The 15,881-nt window shown below is 48.4% G+C and overlaps 6 protein-coding genes across 6 annotated transcripts; 4 read left to right on the top strand and 2 right to left on the bottom strand.

Annotated features, from left to right (window-relative positions):
* Nucleotides 1-171: 171 nt before the first annotated feature.
* On the top strand, nt 172-3,009 carry FOBCDRAFT_260352 (uncharacterized protein; the record flags this gene model as incomplete). The annotated part of the gene is made up of 8 exons (XM_031183100.3): nt 172-307; nt 364-1,098; nt 1,161-1,261; nt 1,324-1,473; nt 1,525-1,607; nt 1,661-2,352; nt 2,407-2,589; nt 2,646-3,009. 8 exons carry the CDS (start codon nt 172-174, stop codon nt 2,750-2,752), a joined length of 2,187 nt encoding a protein of 728 aa, XP_031038742.2. The 3' UTR covers nt 2,753-3,009.
* Nucleotides 3,010-3,119: 110 nt separating this feature from the next.
* On the bottom strand, nt 3,120-4,968 carry FOBCDRAFT_134023 (major facilitator superfamily domain-containing protein; the record flags this gene model as incomplete). Its single annotated transcript, XM_059607916.1, has 6 exons — nt 3,120-3,337; nt 3,394-3,498; nt 3,551-4,078; nt 4,129-4,307; nt 4,363-4,785; nt 4,838-4,968. The coding sequence occupies 6 exons, from the start codon at nt 4,966-4,968 to the stop codon at nt 3,120-3,122; spliced, it is 1,584 nt and encodes a 527-aa protein (XP_059464818.1).
* A 472-nt stretch (nt 4,969-5,440) lies between these two features.
* On the top strand, nt 5,441-7,412 carry FOBCDRAFT_134877 (flavin-containing monooxygenase; the record flags this gene model as incomplete). Its single annotated transcript, XM_059607924.1, has 4 exons — nt 5,441-6,158; nt 6,208-6,938; nt 6,998-7,226; nt 7,294-7,412. The coding sequence occupies 4 exons, from the start codon at nt 5,441-5,443 to the stop codon at nt 7,410-7,412; spliced, it is 1,797 nt and encodes a 598-aa protein (XP_059464817.1).
* A 509-nt stretch (nt 7,413-7,921) lies between these two features.
* FOBCDRAFT_273504 (Alpha/Beta hydrolase protein) lies at nt 7,922-8,881 on the top strand (the record flags this gene model as incomplete). Its single annotated transcript, XM_031183097.2, has 1 exon — nt 7,922-8,881. One exon carries the CDS (start codon nt 7,922-7,924, stop codon nt 8,879-8,881), a length of 960 nt encoding a protein of 319 aa, XP_031038739.2.
* An 875-nt stretch (nt 8,882-9,756) lies between these two features.
* On the top strand, nt 9,757-11,814 carry FOBCDRAFT_201052 (retinal pigment epithelial membrane protein-domain-containing protein; the record flags this gene model as incomplete). The annotated part of the gene is made up of 6 exons (XM_059608993.1): nt 9,757-10,360; nt 10,425-10,536; nt 10,592-10,702; nt 10,769-10,859; nt 10,914-11,555; nt 11,608-11,814. The coding sequence occupies 6 exons, from the start codon at nt 9,757-9,759 to the stop codon at nt 11,812-11,814; spliced, it is 1,767 nt and encodes a 588-aa protein (XP_059464816.1).
* Nucleotides 11,815-14,053: 2,239 nt separating this feature from the next.
* On the bottom strand, nt 14,054-15,691 carry FOBCDRAFT_239536 (uncharacterized protein; the record flags this gene model as incomplete). The annotated part of the gene is made up of 5 exons (XM_059610266.1): nt 14,054-14,569; nt 14,635-14,843; nt 14,904-14,997; nt 15,056-15,381; nt 15,460-15,691. 5 exons carry the CDS (start codon nt 15,689-15,691, stop codon nt 14,054-14,056), a joined length of 1,377 nt encoding a protein of 458 aa, XP_059464815.1.
* Nucleotides 15,692-15,881: the final 190 nt, after the last annotated feature.

Genomic DNA, 15,881 nt, shown 5'->3' with positions numbered 1-15,881 from the left:
TCCTACCGCAATCTCGCCTCGTCAATCACATTATCTTGTTATTGTACTATCTATGATTGCGACTTGTTATTGAATGGTCAATTCATCACGGATCGCCCTACTTCTTTTCTGCATCTTGTGATGACCTCAATGCCGTATCGCCGACGCTTGATGCATACTACATGACCCAACATGGTGTTAGCAGAATCGCCGGATGCGGAGCCACGAGGTGATACCAGCCCCGTTGCTGCTTCCCGCGTCTTCAACTGTACGCAGTGCAAATCCAAGTTCAATCGCCAGGCGCATCTAAAGCGCCACCAGAAAAGCCGTGAGTCCCACCTTTTGGCAGCAGAGAGACCTGTATCATTAAACAATGCCCTGCAGACCGGGCAGACAAGCCATTCTCCTGCTTATACTGCAAGTTGTCTTCGTCCCGCAAAGATGTCATCACTCGCCATACGAGGAACTTCCACCCCGATAAGATGCGAACACCGAGTAACGGCAATAGCCGAAGTCGCAGCAGCTTGTCACCGCGCCGTGCCGCCTCGATACAAGAACAGAGCGATTTAGATGGCACCGCTAGCGATAAAGAGCCAAGACGGATGAGTACCCTAGGAACAAGCCTGCCGCAGGACTCCGACGTCACCAGCGCGGTATACGAGAGTTTCGGGGACTCCATTTCTCGAGAGAACAGGCTTTTGGGGCTCGATGCTCCAACCGTGACTTCAACAGACATGTTGGACATCTGGGGAGATTTCCAGTTTGCTGATCCCGCTATGTCGCAGATAATCGGGCCAGACGTCTTGCTGCTTCCAGATATGGCCCCGCAGAACCACCAAGGGATCAGATTCCCGCCTTTGCAGGCTCCCCCCTCTCCCATCAGCAGTACCTCGATCGCAAGTTGTCCACCCGAAAGTAGAGGCGCCTTCTATATTGAGGACGAGCAGTATCAGAGAGCCAAGCAAAACTACGATGCTGTCACCACATCGGAGCGGTTTTCAAGTTACCGGTTTCCATCCAAATTCGCCGTCAGTCGATTTGTTCGAGGCTTCTTTGAGTATATGGCCCCGCACATGCCCATCGTGCATCTTCCGACTTTTAATATCATTTCTACCCCAGGTAAACCACCGACATGATACTCTATGTTGCTTTTGTACCCATCAGCTAAAGGTTTCTTGAAGCACCTCTTTTGATCCAGATAATGGCATGCGGTGCTCTGTATGCCAAGGAGCCGACTGCAGCACAGAGTCTACACGTGGCGGCCTTGCTGTTAATGAGAAAGGTACGATTGGGCATCTCATCATGCACATTTAAAAGGCATTTATAGCTAACACACTCTCACAGCACGGAGAATCGGCTCTTTTCCATAACAAGGACACCAAAGGTCAACTATGGCCGTTGCAAACTAGTCTCTTGGTGTATTATCTTGATGCCTTTAGTGGAAACTCACTTGCAGAGGGGCGTTCAATACAAACTCTCAGTCAGGTTATGACCGTCGGTTTTCCAGATGTATAAACTTCATGATAAAGACTGATTTGCTTAAAGCTTGCCCACGAGGCTATCCGAGAGCTGGAGGTTCCCGAGACACCAACGTACAAGGAATGGGTACACCATGAGACGCTAAACAGGTGAAGTATCTGCTCAGTGCTCGAACGCTCTGCGAGTTCTAACCGTAGCTCAGGTGTCTGTCGGCAATTGTCATTCTCAGCGCTGCCTTGTTCTTAGACAGTCCGGAACGGTGTTCCTTACTTACAATTCAGCACACCAGATTCCCGCTACCGTCATCTGCATCATTATGGTCAAAGGACGAAAGTTGCTGGAAACGCCCCAATGAAGCCTTTTACAGCACCGATACCGTCAAGCTAGTTCTCGATGGATACGAGTTACCTCCGCAGAACTCCGACTTTGGTTTTGCAACTATTGTTTCGGCTGTAGTATGTCACATATGCGCCTTTGAATCGCTTTTCGGGGCCCAGCACCCTGACCTATTCAACACCTTCATCGAGAAAATGGATGGGCCGGTTCAAGTTCTCAAGAACGCCTGGAAAGAACAATCATCTACTCAGTTCCTCATAGAGTCCTCGGTGTCTCATATGGCGCATACAACACGGTCTATGATACTCTCGACAAGCTTTCATCTGTACGGAAGCCAGCAATTGAAGACTATGAAACAGTCCCTTCAAAGCCCGGCTCTTTTCGATTGGGCAAGCCTAGAAACATCTTCTGACATCTGTCTAACAGCTAGACTGGAGAAGGCTCTCATAATGGCAGCTGAAATGTTAAGGTCAGACTGTCAGACAGGCTTGGGATACATTAAATCAGTTGGTCTTCACAAATTCGCGCCTCTCACCTTCATCGCACCCTACGAAGGGAGTACGTTCCTCCCATCTCCAGGCGCTCAGAATTGTATTCTAACATGCTGCTTAGCTTTACTTCTCTGTTGGTACTTGCAGAGCAAGAAGTCCGACCGGAGCCTACACCCTGTCGTTGATAAATTAATTAGCGACGCCATTTCAGAAGCCGACGGCTGGGTTGATTTGCACCATGAGTCGCCTGAGGTCTTTCCTCTAGAATTATACGCTAAGTTGTTCGATTCATCGCTTTGGCACTGTATGACCTTACCCATTCACCTTCACCTAAACTGCATAGCTCCTGACAGCCTGTAGGCCTCTATGATGTCTGTCAAAGACTTACGCGACTGAAACAGCAGCTTCTTGTTGCGTCCTCGAACACAGCGGACTTCGAATGTATTGTAGCTTCGGGATTGGGGTAAATGAAGCAAAACCCGTAGAGCGGCTTCTTATTTACCCGGCTCGTCATGGCCTTTTCTACTGGCTTACGTTGGCTTCTGACTTGACCTGGTATTTGTGCAGACTTGCGATTAACTAATGGTCGTTCTTGGTATTGTACGGATAGTTCAAAGCTCTTGTTATCTAGATGGAGCTTAAATGGATTGTTAAACGTCGGCACTACGGGGGTCAACTTCACAACCATAGTATCAGGGATCGCCATTATTCGGCTGTGGTAACTAATGAGGAAGCTTGAACTCTGTTCACTCAAGCACTTCGGAAACCTGAGGAGATCGACAGGGCAATACCTGAGGGACTATGGTCTCTCCCTAACGGTCTTTTCATGTACAATCACTCGCCGACCTCGCGATCCTCCTCCCAATGGGCAAGGCTTCTAATGACCTTCCACCTCCACGTGGTATTCCTGATCCTCTTGCCATATATGAAAATCGGAGCTCCAAGGAGAATGATGCCACCGATGATTCCGGCCATGGCACCAAATGCTGCTTTATATCCAGACTTGTCGATCCACGGATTCGTATAGAATGAAAGAAGAAACCCAAAAGCAGCTGTATAGGATATCAGTAGTGTTTCTTAAGTTTGCTGTAAAATCTAAATGACTCACATTTGTATGCGTACTGCGTAACTGCTATCTCGCCTGCAATTGGCCTATAAGCGTCGATAGTGTATACCAGACTGATGTTTGTGGCTTGGACGACAGAGAATGTCACTAAAAGGTTGTTGATTAGAGTCATCACTTTGTTGAAGGAGAGGAAACGTACAAAGCCCGATGCCAACAGTAGGCACAATCCAATGGTACGCATCAGCAACGCTTATGCCGTAGAGAACAAGAGCCAGAGGTCCAGTGATCAATGAGATAGCAATGGCAGGTAAACGCATCTCCGGACTTCGAATGCCGTTGTTCCGCTTCGTAAAGTAGTCAGCAGTCCGGTCACTGACATAGCCACCACAGAAGTTGCCAGCTAAGGCACCGATAGGGCTAGCAATGAAGCAGAGTCCTGACTGCCACGGCTTGAAGTTATAGAGAGTGCTGAAAGCCGAGGCATAGTTGGATGTAATAGCGACAAGAAAGCCAATAGCAGCTGCCATGATTAGGGTTGCCCACAAGACGGGAGGGAGTATAATGAGGATGATTGGGCGGACAAAGAGCTTCGAGAAAGACTCCTGTGTACGTGTACCACTATAGAGGGAAAGGCTCTTCCAGTAGACGTGCAGTCTAGATTTGTCCGAGGGCAGCGATTGAGAACCCAGTTCTGACGCATTAGGAGCTGTCTCTGTCTCTGTGTATACTCTGGTCAGACTCGGGAGACCCATTGGTGGACAGAACAGAAGCGAATACCTATCATCTTCTCCCTATTGTACTCAGTTTCTGGGAATATAAGAATAATGAGAAGCGTGCAAGCGCCAACTAGCGCACCGGAAACCCAATATATATATCGCCAGTGCAAATTGATCGTAATGAGGCCCGAAACTACGATACCGCAACCCACACCTGCCGAAAGGGCTGCTGAATAGATTCTGTACATCCCGTCAGCCAAATCTGCAAAGGTAAAAGCCGAATGAAAGCACTTACGCCATAATGGTGCCTCGCTCATGGAGAAAGAATATGTCTGAGATGGTTAATGGAGCAAGGCACTCGGCAGCGCCAGAAGAGAACCCCATGAGAATACGTGCGGCTAGCGTACTATCATAAGTTGACGCCCCGCCTGTCCAGAAGGTAGTTGCCGTAAACAAAACGAAGGAGATAACATAGATGGGACGGCGACCAAACTTGACTACGAGAGGCATCCATATCAAATTACCCATGCCCTGCAGGAGGGTAGTGGCGGTGATAAAGTACGATATCTTGGATATGCTGCCAGGCAGGTCGGGACCGGCTCCGAAATAGTCGGTTGCCATGTCGATCATGGCGACAGTGGGCCCTGCTGCGACGAAGTTGGTTAAGAAGATAGCCAACGAGACGACGCCAGCGATGTAGTAACGATACGCCTTTGGCCTGGGGGCAGAGTTAGCTATCGTTGGCGGATCTCTGAGGAATCTGTTCTCACCAGTTCAGGGGATCATTGGGGCTGTTAGATGGAGTAGGAACCAGAATGATATTGTTCCCTTCATCACGAAGTCGAACATTGCCCAGTGTCTCCTTGTGAACAAATGAAGCGGCGTCGTTGTTTTTCTCCATCATTGGAGATACTGACATTCTTACAAGAAGGACTTGAGAAGGAAGAGAAATCAGAGATAGGGAGAATTGGCTCGGTTGAAGGAGTTACATCTTTTAGACGCCAGCTGCTCGGGATAAAATACCATGGCGGTATGACTTCGTAGCGGTCGTAAGTATGTAAGATTGCGGGGGAACTGTAGTTGCAAGGTTGCATTGCCAGGGGCTATTTGAGATAAGGTTCAGGCTAAGGGTGGCATTTTATCGTAGCGGGTGGCTCCAAATAGGGGTGCCATCCTGCTAGTGTATTCAAGTGGCTACTCATCTCAGACGGACCCCATGGTCCATGCTCAGTACCTTGCAGCGCGTCTCAGTAAGGTTAATATGGTAAGCGCAAGACCAAGCAAGCACACAATGAGCTTCCGATATATCTACTTGATCGTCATCGATGACAAACTTATGACTTGTCCTATAACGCTTTCAGCAGATCTTCACAATGCCGGCACCCTCGTTCCCACTAGCCAGCCTCCCGGCAACACTTTTCACAGCACCAATTCCAGAAACAGTCGATCATGTGCAGATTGCCAAAGATTGCATCGATAGACTTGCTGCAAATGATGTATCTGTTCTGGCTCCCGATACTGCTCACTGGCGAGACCTGCTCGCCATGACCTCCACCTTGAGGACCTTCACGAGTGGCATCTCAGCTGGGGCAGCCTGGCGAGACATTACGGCTTTGCATAAACCTTCTGGCTTTAAACTTGAGAAAGAGAGCGTAGTGGTCGTCAGAAAAGGGCCCCTATCTTCCATAGACGCCCGATTCCATTTTACGAATGGGTTGCAGCCACGCGGACGCTGCCTTGGGCTGGTCAAGATCGCCCCAGACGTCGTACATGGGGAGGAGACAGATGGGGAATACAAGATCTGGTCCCTGAGTACAATCCTTGAGAGTATTGACGGCTACGGGGATCCAGACATCTATCCCCTTAATCTCCTTGGAAAAGGGACATTAGATCCTCGAAACGGAGATTCGCACCATGAACCATCGCATTTTGACGCCCTTGTTGTCGGCTTTGGTCCATCCGGTCTGTCTACCCTGGCAAGACTTAAGGCTTTAGGTGTCAACGCCATCGCTTGCGACAAGACTCCTCAAGTCGGTATGAATTGGACAGATCGTTATCATTCTCTACGGTTACATACACCGAAAGCCCAGAGTATGTTCCGAGATTGAGATTCGCTTGAGCTGGTACTAACAACTCCAAGATTCACTACCCTTCAATTTCAAGCCGCCTGAGAATGCTCCATATTATCTGGGAGCCGAAGATCTGAAAGAATATTACCAAAGCTTCGTGGATCGATATAAGCTAGCTGACAGCCTGTGGCTATCAACGACCGCCGAGCATGTCAAGTTCAACAGTGACAAGACCTCATGGACCGTCTCGCTGAACCAGTCTGGGAACCAACGCACCATAGTAGCGAGGCACGTTGTTTTCTGTATAGGTTTCACTGGCCGCCAGGCTAGAGTCCCAGTGTTTCCAGATCGTGATGAGTTTACAGGAGAGGTGCTCCATTCTGTTGACTACATTAGTGCATCTCAATGGGCTGGAAAACGAGGTGTTGTTATCGGAACAGCAAACACTGGGCATGATGTTGCTGAGGATATGCTGCATGCCGGCATGGATGTGACCATGGTGCAGCGATCTCGCACGGCTGTCCTCAATGTTGAAAGATTACCACTTCATCAAGCTTTCCACAAAGGAGTCAACGTGCCAGATGTTGATAAGTCGTTTTTCACGAACCCACTCGCCATCGAAAGAGTCTTCATGAAGGAGGTGGCTCGTCAAATGGCCCTTCAAGATAAGGAAAGGTTTGAAAAGCTCGAAGAAAATGGGTTCAAGGTAAACCGGGAGGCAGATCTCACCCAAATTCTCTTTGAGAAAGCGGGTCGTCATTACATGGACGTCGGTGTCTCGCAGATGATTATAGATGGCAAGGTAATCGTGCTACCGAGATCTCAAGATGAAGTCTTCTTTCATACTAATACTCAAGGCAGATCAAGGTCAAATCCGGGAGTCCACTCACAGGTTTCAACTCCCGTGGGCTGAGCTTTGCAGACGGCAGCAAGGTCTCGGCTGATGTCGTCGTTTTTGCAACTGGCTACGAGAGTAACATGAAGATGGCGGTCTGCAAGTTACTGGACCCCGAGGTTGCTGACAAGCTAGACGAGTGCTGGCTACTGGACCGCGAGGGCAATCCACGAGGCTCTTGGAAGCCCATCGGACGTAAGTCGTCCACATTTCCAAACTGGAAGATGATTTCAGAGAAGTTAAGACTTGCTGACTATAATAGATCCAAACATCTGGTACTGTCCTGGAGATATTGGAACATCTCGGTTCTTTTCACGTTTCTTGGCACTGCAGATCAAAGCTGAAGTTGAAGGTACCCCTTTCAGGCCATATGATAAGTGAACATACAGTAGATAGTTACTATAAAGGAAGTTTATGCTTTAGCAGATATTAAGTACTAACTCTAGAATTGTATAAGATATTACTATTTTCATTCTAGATTTATGAGTCTATTAATTAATGAAGTCTTTTTCAGCACATAATCAGTGCACAATTTACCGGTCCAGAGATGTAGGGCATGCAGCATGGCATAGTGTCTAGGGATTCAATACGGAATGTATGTACGCGCGGCCAATTATAGGCACTCCCTGTCCCCTGCTGAACCTGCGTTGACTCCGCAATGAGCATAGGGTGGCAGTATCCAAGAGGCGGCTGTAGAGCGCGGCGGAGATGATCCGAGTATTGAGTGGCATAGGGTGGCATAGCTTGCGTGTCGACAGCCGATGACTAATTTCCCATTTCTTGCTGTGTAGGTGCATATTAGCCTCCCAATTCCATGACCATCCATGTTCCATCAATATTCTCCTCATCACTGAGCATCATCCACCTATTGACATATCTTCATCATCATCATGGATCGTCTACCTGCCCTGGGCACTGATATCAAAGACGTGCTTTCGCCGACTATGCAAATCTATACAGAACTGCTTCAGCAGAACGCTCCCGCGATACATTCCGTCTCCAAAGAGAGAGAGACCCATCAATACGGCCAACATCCGAGACAAAACCTCGATCTTTATAAGCCAAAGGAAAACTCAGTTAACTCCCCGGTGATCCTTTGGGCACATGGTGGCGGTCTTGTTGCGGGAGACAAGAATCTCCCCATCCCCGGAGATCTGGTCTACTCCAACGCTGGCTACTTCTTCGCATCTCGTGGTTTCACAACGGTAGTAATCAACTATCGACTTGTCAACACCCACGATGCCAAGTTCCCATCGGGAGGGGAGGACATTGCAGCAGCGATCGAGTGGATCACAGAGCACTTCCAGGGACAGAAAAGAGATCTCTTCGGACTGGGAAACTCTGCCGGCGGTATCCACTGGTCGACTTTCCTCTTTCACCCTGCGTTTCAAAGCACTCTGAATAAGGTTACGATAGGTGATGGTGTACGTCTCAGAGGTGTGACTCTGCTGTCTGTGCCCTTTGACTTTTCCAAAGCTGCGCCAGATCGCGCGGACGTACTGCATTCATACTACGGTGACGGTCTGGCTCAGAAATGCCCTTATGGCTTGATGTATCTGGCAGATGACTCGGTCTGGGAGCCTTTGGAGAGAGGTAAGGTTCAGATACACGTAGGAAGTGTCTCATTGGATCCCGAGGATGAGATCCTCTCCCCCGTGCGATGTTTCATATCCACATGGAGGAACAAGAGATCTTCTTCCCCAGCACCGGGTCTTGTTGTTTCGACATGGGGAGGCCATAATCACATTAGTCCTTTCCTTGCGTTGGGTACAGATATTGCAAGGGAGGAATCGTGGGGGAACGATCTCGTGGAATGGATGAGAGGGGAGATTGAAGGATCAGCAAATTAGATCAGACAAATGTGGGAACACTGTATTCCTTACGCTTTAAGCATACACACTGCTCATCAAGATGTCCCTTATTTACAATTTAAAGATCGATGCATATCCTAATACGGTCGTGATGCTTCTGGCACAGGAATTTCACGATTGTTGTTATTGCGACAACATATTGTAATCGTCAAAGATAAAAAGTTGCCAGATAGAAAGAGCAAGAATTATCAGATCGAAAATTGCGTTGGAAATGACTGTTCATCATCCCCTGCTCTTGAGAAACCTTGACTCTACCATGGTCTGCTTGTGTTGCAACCAACACACTAGGCAAAGAGCTTTGGGCCGTTTCTTCTAGAGCGGCTCACAGCATTTGCAAATGCGTACCGTTGGTTCCTGTAACTGAAGTCGAAAACAGCCAGTAGGGTGACAGTTTGACAGTGCATTCCGACATGCACAGGTATCGCAAGAAGTGTATTCTAATCTTGACCCGCCTGCCCCAATGGGGTAGCGTGTCTGGTGGCTGTGTTCTCTTCACTTCGTCATGAAGCTAAATTGCGATACCTAAACATGGCCACCGGAAACAGGACTAGTGTCGAACGTCAGCCGAGCTAATACGCCATGGCGCTGCTGGATCCACTGGAGCCACCGTAGCCACTGGAGCCACTAAAGCCAGGTAGTTCCTGTAGCCATCGTAGCCATTGGTGCGATCGAAGCGATCAAGGCCACTCATTGATGCCACCAAGGAAAGAAAGGATCAAGTTATGCCCATAACAGCAAATCGATTGTCTAAAGCCGATAAAAGATGGCATCGCCATGCCTCTTCATCAAATTGACAAGGACATTCCACTGCACATCACCATATTCCAACTTCATTACCAGTCATTAAGTCAAAAATGGCAACCAACAAAGAAGTCCAGCAGTCGCTCATGCACGAGCTGAAAGACATCGGCGAGCTCAAGCTCTACCATTCCGAAGACACGGCAACTATCGAGTCCAGAAAGGGCAACCTCGGCCTCGCCGAGAAGTTCCAGTTCGAGCAGTCTCTCCCAGGCTTCTCTACGGGCATCGATATACCAGGTCGCTTTGACGCTGAACTTGCATCCTGCGTGGTCCATGGTACTATGCCCTCGGAGATCGACGGAACATTCTACCGTATCGTGTGCGACCAGATCTGGGCCCGCCGCAACAAGGTAGACCCCAACAACCCCAGAGACATCTGGATCAATGGCGATGGAGCCGTTGACGCGTGGCGCATCTCCAATGGCGTTGTCGACTTTAAGCAGAAGTATGTGCGCACACCACGCTTCGTGTTTGAACGCATCGCTCGGGAACCTCTCTTTGGAAGCTATCGAAATATCTTCTCTGGCGATCCGAGGGTGAAGGACGAAGTTCAATCTCCGGGCAACGTGCACGTTCATTTCTTCAGGGAAAAGCTGCTCATCCCCAAAGATGATAGCCCTCCCATCCTCATGGATCCTGATACACTGGAGACATTTGGTGCGTCACTTGCCTTGACTATATCGGATACTTTCTGCTTGTGCGATGCTAATGGGCTATTTAGGATTGACCGACTTTGACGGCCAGCTGAACTCCATGTCATTTACGTCTCATCCAAAGGTGGACTATTCCACGGGCGAGCTTCTTGGATTTGGAATGGAGGCCTCAGGAATTGGGTGAGTAGTTGTATATCTCCCTTATGTTTGAGATCGCTAATGGGCCTGTCTTAAGTTCGAACGACCTTGTTTACTATCTATTCGACAAGGACGGAGTGAAACAGGAGGAATGCTGGGTCAAGACTCCGTTTGTCGGATGGTCACACGATTTCGCCTTCTCTGACAAGTAAGGCCACCACTTCCCTCCTCTATATCCCCCACATCGTGTGACTAACAGAGTATATGAATCTAGTTGGATTCTGTTCGGGTTGCTCCCATACGAGACTAATGTTGATTTTATGAGAAATTCTGGGGAGGCCCAGTTTCGCTTCAATAGATTTCTGGTGCGTATCTTTCCTCATCATCCGTCCCGAGTTTCTTGTACTGACGAGTAGCAGCCTTTGACCTTTGGTCTTTTACCAAGACGAAATCCCAAACCGGAGGACATCAAATGGTTTTACGGCCCCAAGAACCACGGATGGGTGCATTTCTCCAACCACTTCGAGGAGAATGGCAAATTCTACTTTGACCTTTTCTTCACCGATGGCGATGGGTTATCGTCGTTCGTAGATGCTCACCCTGAGCTCGGGCCCTCGAATCCCAATAGGATGGTTGGGAAGCTTGTTCGATTCACCATCGATCCCAAAGCAGAATCGAATAAACTTGATCTGCCACAGGTCCTCAGCCACGTCAATGGTGAGATGGCCCGCATCGACGACAGGTATGTCGGCAAGCCCTACAGGCACACTTGGGGCGTCATCTGGGGCAGCGGCTTGTGGGACGGTATAGTGCACGTCGACACTCACACTGGCGTGTCTAAGGTGTGGCAAGGCGGTGACACGGTCATGGTCCATGAGCCTTGCTTCGTTCCCAGGAGCAAAGAGGCACCCGAGGGAGATGGCCACCTGGTGTGTGTTGCGAGAGACAAGAGGCGCGAGATCACCTACCTGATCATCCTGGACGCACAGAACATCACTGCGGGACCTGTTTGCCTGGTGGAGATGCCACTGAGACTTCACGTGGCAGCGCATGGTAACTGGGTAAGTTATTGAGATCCTTGTAATCTTCGCCCATCCTAATGTATGAAACTAGGTCAATGCGTGGGATAGAAGCGTACGAAAGCCGCTGGTTGACTACAGCGGAGCGACACCTGAACTGCTTGCAAAATTCTCTACTGGCGCTCCGAAGCCATACGACGAAGTTTGGGGCAAGCCAGTGGTCACCAAATACCCGGGTCGCTGGCCATTTCCGGTTCATGAGGAGGCCAAAGGATATCCCAACGGCATTGACACTGATTAGCCTGCTTGTGTTATGTCGGCTGTCAGAGCGAAGCTAGTTATGGATTAGGCTTGAACGAGAGGTTTTCATTGTACTTTTTGCACTCAGTGACATTGAAGCGGTCGCGAAGCATGGGGCACAGAAAAACTAAACTTTTTCTTCTTGATCGAAATAGTTCAACCAGTATCATTTCATATTCATCGACTACAAAGAACAAGACCGATCTCTTCAGTAAAATTTGGCCTCCATCAGTTCTCCCTGGAATGCCTTTATCAAAATTCGGATTCAATAACTTATTTTGGAAGCGTGTTAGACGATTAGAGCGTGGTATGGGGCAGGGGTCAATCCAAGAGTGGCCTTGAAAGCAGGTTGCAGGAAGAAGATTAGGGCTAGCTAAAAAGCAAGCCTTTCTGTCTGGCTTATATATAGCTAGCTCTAGGCTAAAACTAAGATGGGTAATTATAATAATATTAACTTAATAATACTTTACCTTTAAGGGGGAAGAAATATTTAAATTAAATTAAATTTTAAAAGTATTTAAATATATTTTTAAAAGCTAATTTATAAACTTAAACATAATAATACTAATAAAATAAAATAAAGTAATACATATTATTATAATTTTATATTATATATTATAAAATCTCCTTTATTAATACTCTACATAGACTACAAGTAATCCGGTGGCTGAGAAGGTTATGGAGATGATCAATTCATTATTAAGTTGAGCTGTAACTCATCCGGCATCGTAGGTTCTACTTTTATTCGAGTAGAGCGGCTTGTGGCAAGGTAAGTCTCGTAAGGGGGCTACACCTGCTAGTTAATTGCTCTTATGCGGGTGCAGGAACACAGTAACAGGGAGTGATACATCTTTTTCTCACTAAAAGCTACCTTAAGCCTTTTTCATAAACCTTGCGCCCTTCAACTGCGTTTATATTCATCTCACAGTAACCCGCTACCCCGTGCATGTGAAATTAGCGGATCTCGAAATCTTGAGACCTTCACATGGTTGGCCATCTCCATTATAGCACAATTCCACAGCGCAACCTCTAGAAATAATTCACTTATTCACATGCTAAACCTTGTTTATCATGCCATAATCCTTAATATTTCTTAACACCAGGTTAAGTACATGTGTAACATGGTACTGGTATATGCAAAAGCTTACTGGAATACAGGTGACAGGAAAGTTACGCCCACACTACAAAGACGGCTTATACAAGAGGGGTGGCATGACGCAATATTAGAGTTTCCCTCAAGGGCTGAAGTGGGTTGCCAGGGGCTGACGTTGATGCGAGATACCACCGCATTGTAGACTTTGCATGACCGGAAATCTGTTCTATGTAGGGTTCTCATTTGTGTCACCACACAAGACTGATGGATCCTTAAGGTCTCAATTAAGCCATATGGTTCTAGCACTTCTCTCTGCGAGGCCGCGACTGCTCACCATTCCTTCAATAATGAGTCATCCCACTGGCTGCATTTGTCATTAAAGACGAGGTACAAGAATCGTCATGGATAGCCTGGAAGTCAAATTTGAAGTCCGCTTATCCCAGCTGTAGTTTGTCATCGTTGAGTCACCATTAAATAATGATTTAGGAATCAGACATTAAATCTGGTTCTATCGATTCTCACGGAAGGCGAGAGTCGTAGATGTGACCTATCGAACCGGTATTCCTCACTCAGGTTCTTTAACGAGTCAGTATGTCCGTACTCGCTGATGGGTTCTGTCATAGCCATAAAATCGTGACCTTTTCACATGCAACTCTGCTCCTCGATCTTTCCAGTTAGTGAGTTCTGCCGATGGAACTGTGTTTTACTTCCGGAGACCGTACCACCTCTGTATGTGGACTTTTCACCTCCCATATGAGCGCTCAAAGCTGGGCTGTCGCTCTAGGGCTTGGTTAGGCATAGGACGGGAGTCAGAAAGGGGAATAGTATCTCAATTACCAAGAACGCGATACAGTTGGAGTACACATCTCAACAGATCAATGCACCATCATGCTAGTGGAAACGAAAGAGCGCCATGATAAGTCCCCTATTTTGATGGCATGCCTGTTAGCTAGATAATTTTCCGCAATATAAGAAAAGCCTTATAGGACGGAGGGCGTTAACATGATAATACGTTGTGTTTGGAGAACCTGAAACCTTTGGGGCTTGGTTGACCACGCATACACTGGCTCTCTGCTACCGTTGAACTCTTCGTTCACTCAGGTGCTAATGTCTCATGATCACTCAGCCCACGACCCTACTTATCAGTTTATATCCCATTGTCTCTATCCAGATCCAACAGGATGTTCTCCGGGCACAGCAATCTCGATAAACTCGACTCGACTCGATACTTCACCCTCCCATTCTCTTCGTACGCGACGCTCATCTTCTTCTCCGGGTGCATCACGTACTCAGGTATCGACTGGACGCCGCTCTTCACCCACTTCCACCCCGCACTGCCATGGGGTCTCTCGATGGAATATCCCCGCAATGGCATTGGGTTGTAGCCAAGGATTTCCTTGCGGATTCGGGTGATAGGGTGGAAATACTCATTCGTGGCGCCACTAGTGCCGTCGCCTGGGTCCCGAGGATAACTGCCCGGTGCGCGGTCTTTCTTCCCAAGAAACCAGAAGAAGAGGCCTTGCAGCCCAGAGAAATTGTCGACGATCGGTCCACAGCCCCAGCCGCTGGGAATATTGATGGAATTGAGCGCCTGCTTATGCTCCTTGATCAGAATCTTGATCGCGGCATCCTCAAACGTGAGCATGTTAGAGAGATTGTCCACCTGAAGCATGAGGAAGTCAGTGGGTTAGGATCGTAACTGAGGCGGTAGGATGGGAAGGAACTTGCCATCCACGCAAATGTGTTGTGACCGACCTCTTCAAAGTCAGCCGAGGCATGCAAACCGTCTCTTTGGCCGCCGATGTTGCCGTGGACGCCGGGAAACCAGCATTGCTGCAGATTTTTCGCAGGACCGTCAGCAGTCTTGTGCCACAGGGTAGGAGGGAAGGTCAGTCGTTTCTCGTCAATAGCGAGGGCTTGAAAAGCATAGTCTAGATCTGAAGGAGTCGTCATTTAGGCCTGGCCGTTCTACGAGGAACACTTGCGATAATACTTACTTTTTGATACCCTCGTATTATGGAATGCGTACCGCATGTTGATTGGGAGGCCAGCTTTTGTCGCCCAACTCACAACGGGCCATTCTGGGATCCCCTAGCCATGCAAGGTCAGTTAAACGGAAGCAGAATCCATCACGTCCTGCATCACGTACCAGAGCTCCAACGGTGTCCCACACGCCAACCACCTTGACCCTGACATCCGTGAGACCCAGGTCTTCCTTATTATTCAGATACCACGCTGAATTCCTAAAGGGCTCACCGCTAGTATTCGCTCGGTAGGCTTCCCACATCTCCGTGAAGCGGGACATGTGCACAGCTGAAAGGACGCCGACGTCGCAGACCAGGCCGGCGACCGAGCGCACGGTGAAAGCCCCACGCGAGAAGCCAAAGAAGAACAGCTCATCGCCAGGCTCGTAGTTATTCGAGATGAAATCATAGATTTGAGATACCTCGATGTCGAGACCCCAGCCGAAGCCGCCTGTGAAATGCAGTAGCAGAATGTCAGTAAAGCTGTTCGAGAGAAAGCGAAAAGGAAGACTTAGTCTCAGCAACTCACCGTAGATGGCTTTCTGAAATGGAAGGTCTCCGCTTCCAAGGCCGGAATGGTATGACACGATCTGCTTGACGATATTACCTTTAGCATCAGGGCCACTGTTCGAAACCGCTCGAGCCAACTTGGCGACGTTCGAAGGGTTGGACTTTTCGCCCGTATCGGACGCAAGCCATGTGCCGTCTGAGCACAGGATGATACGCTTATAGCTTGCCAATTTGGGCGTTTCTTCCGGCATGGTGTAGTAGGTTGGACCGTTAGAAAATAAAGGGGAGGAGAAGCTACTAGTTTGTGAGGCCGGGTTGTTCTAAGGAATCTCTGAACTATGTTGGTCTTGCCGATGCAGGTCTTGAGGTACCGGTAATGGAATACGTTGGCCATCAAATGTGGCCTTGAATTAAAGAATCTAGGTGACCCTGTAATTTAAG

This window comes from Fusarium oxysporum, chromosome V (genome assembly GCF_013085055.1).
Source record: "Fusarium oxysporum Fo47 chromosome V, complete sequence".
Classification (NCBI taxonomy): domain Eukaryota; kingdom Fungi; phylum Ascomycota; class Sordariomycetes; order Hypocreales; family Nectriaceae; genus Fusarium; species Fusarium oxysporum.
This window is presented reverse-complemented; position numbering and strand designations above follow the sequence as displayed.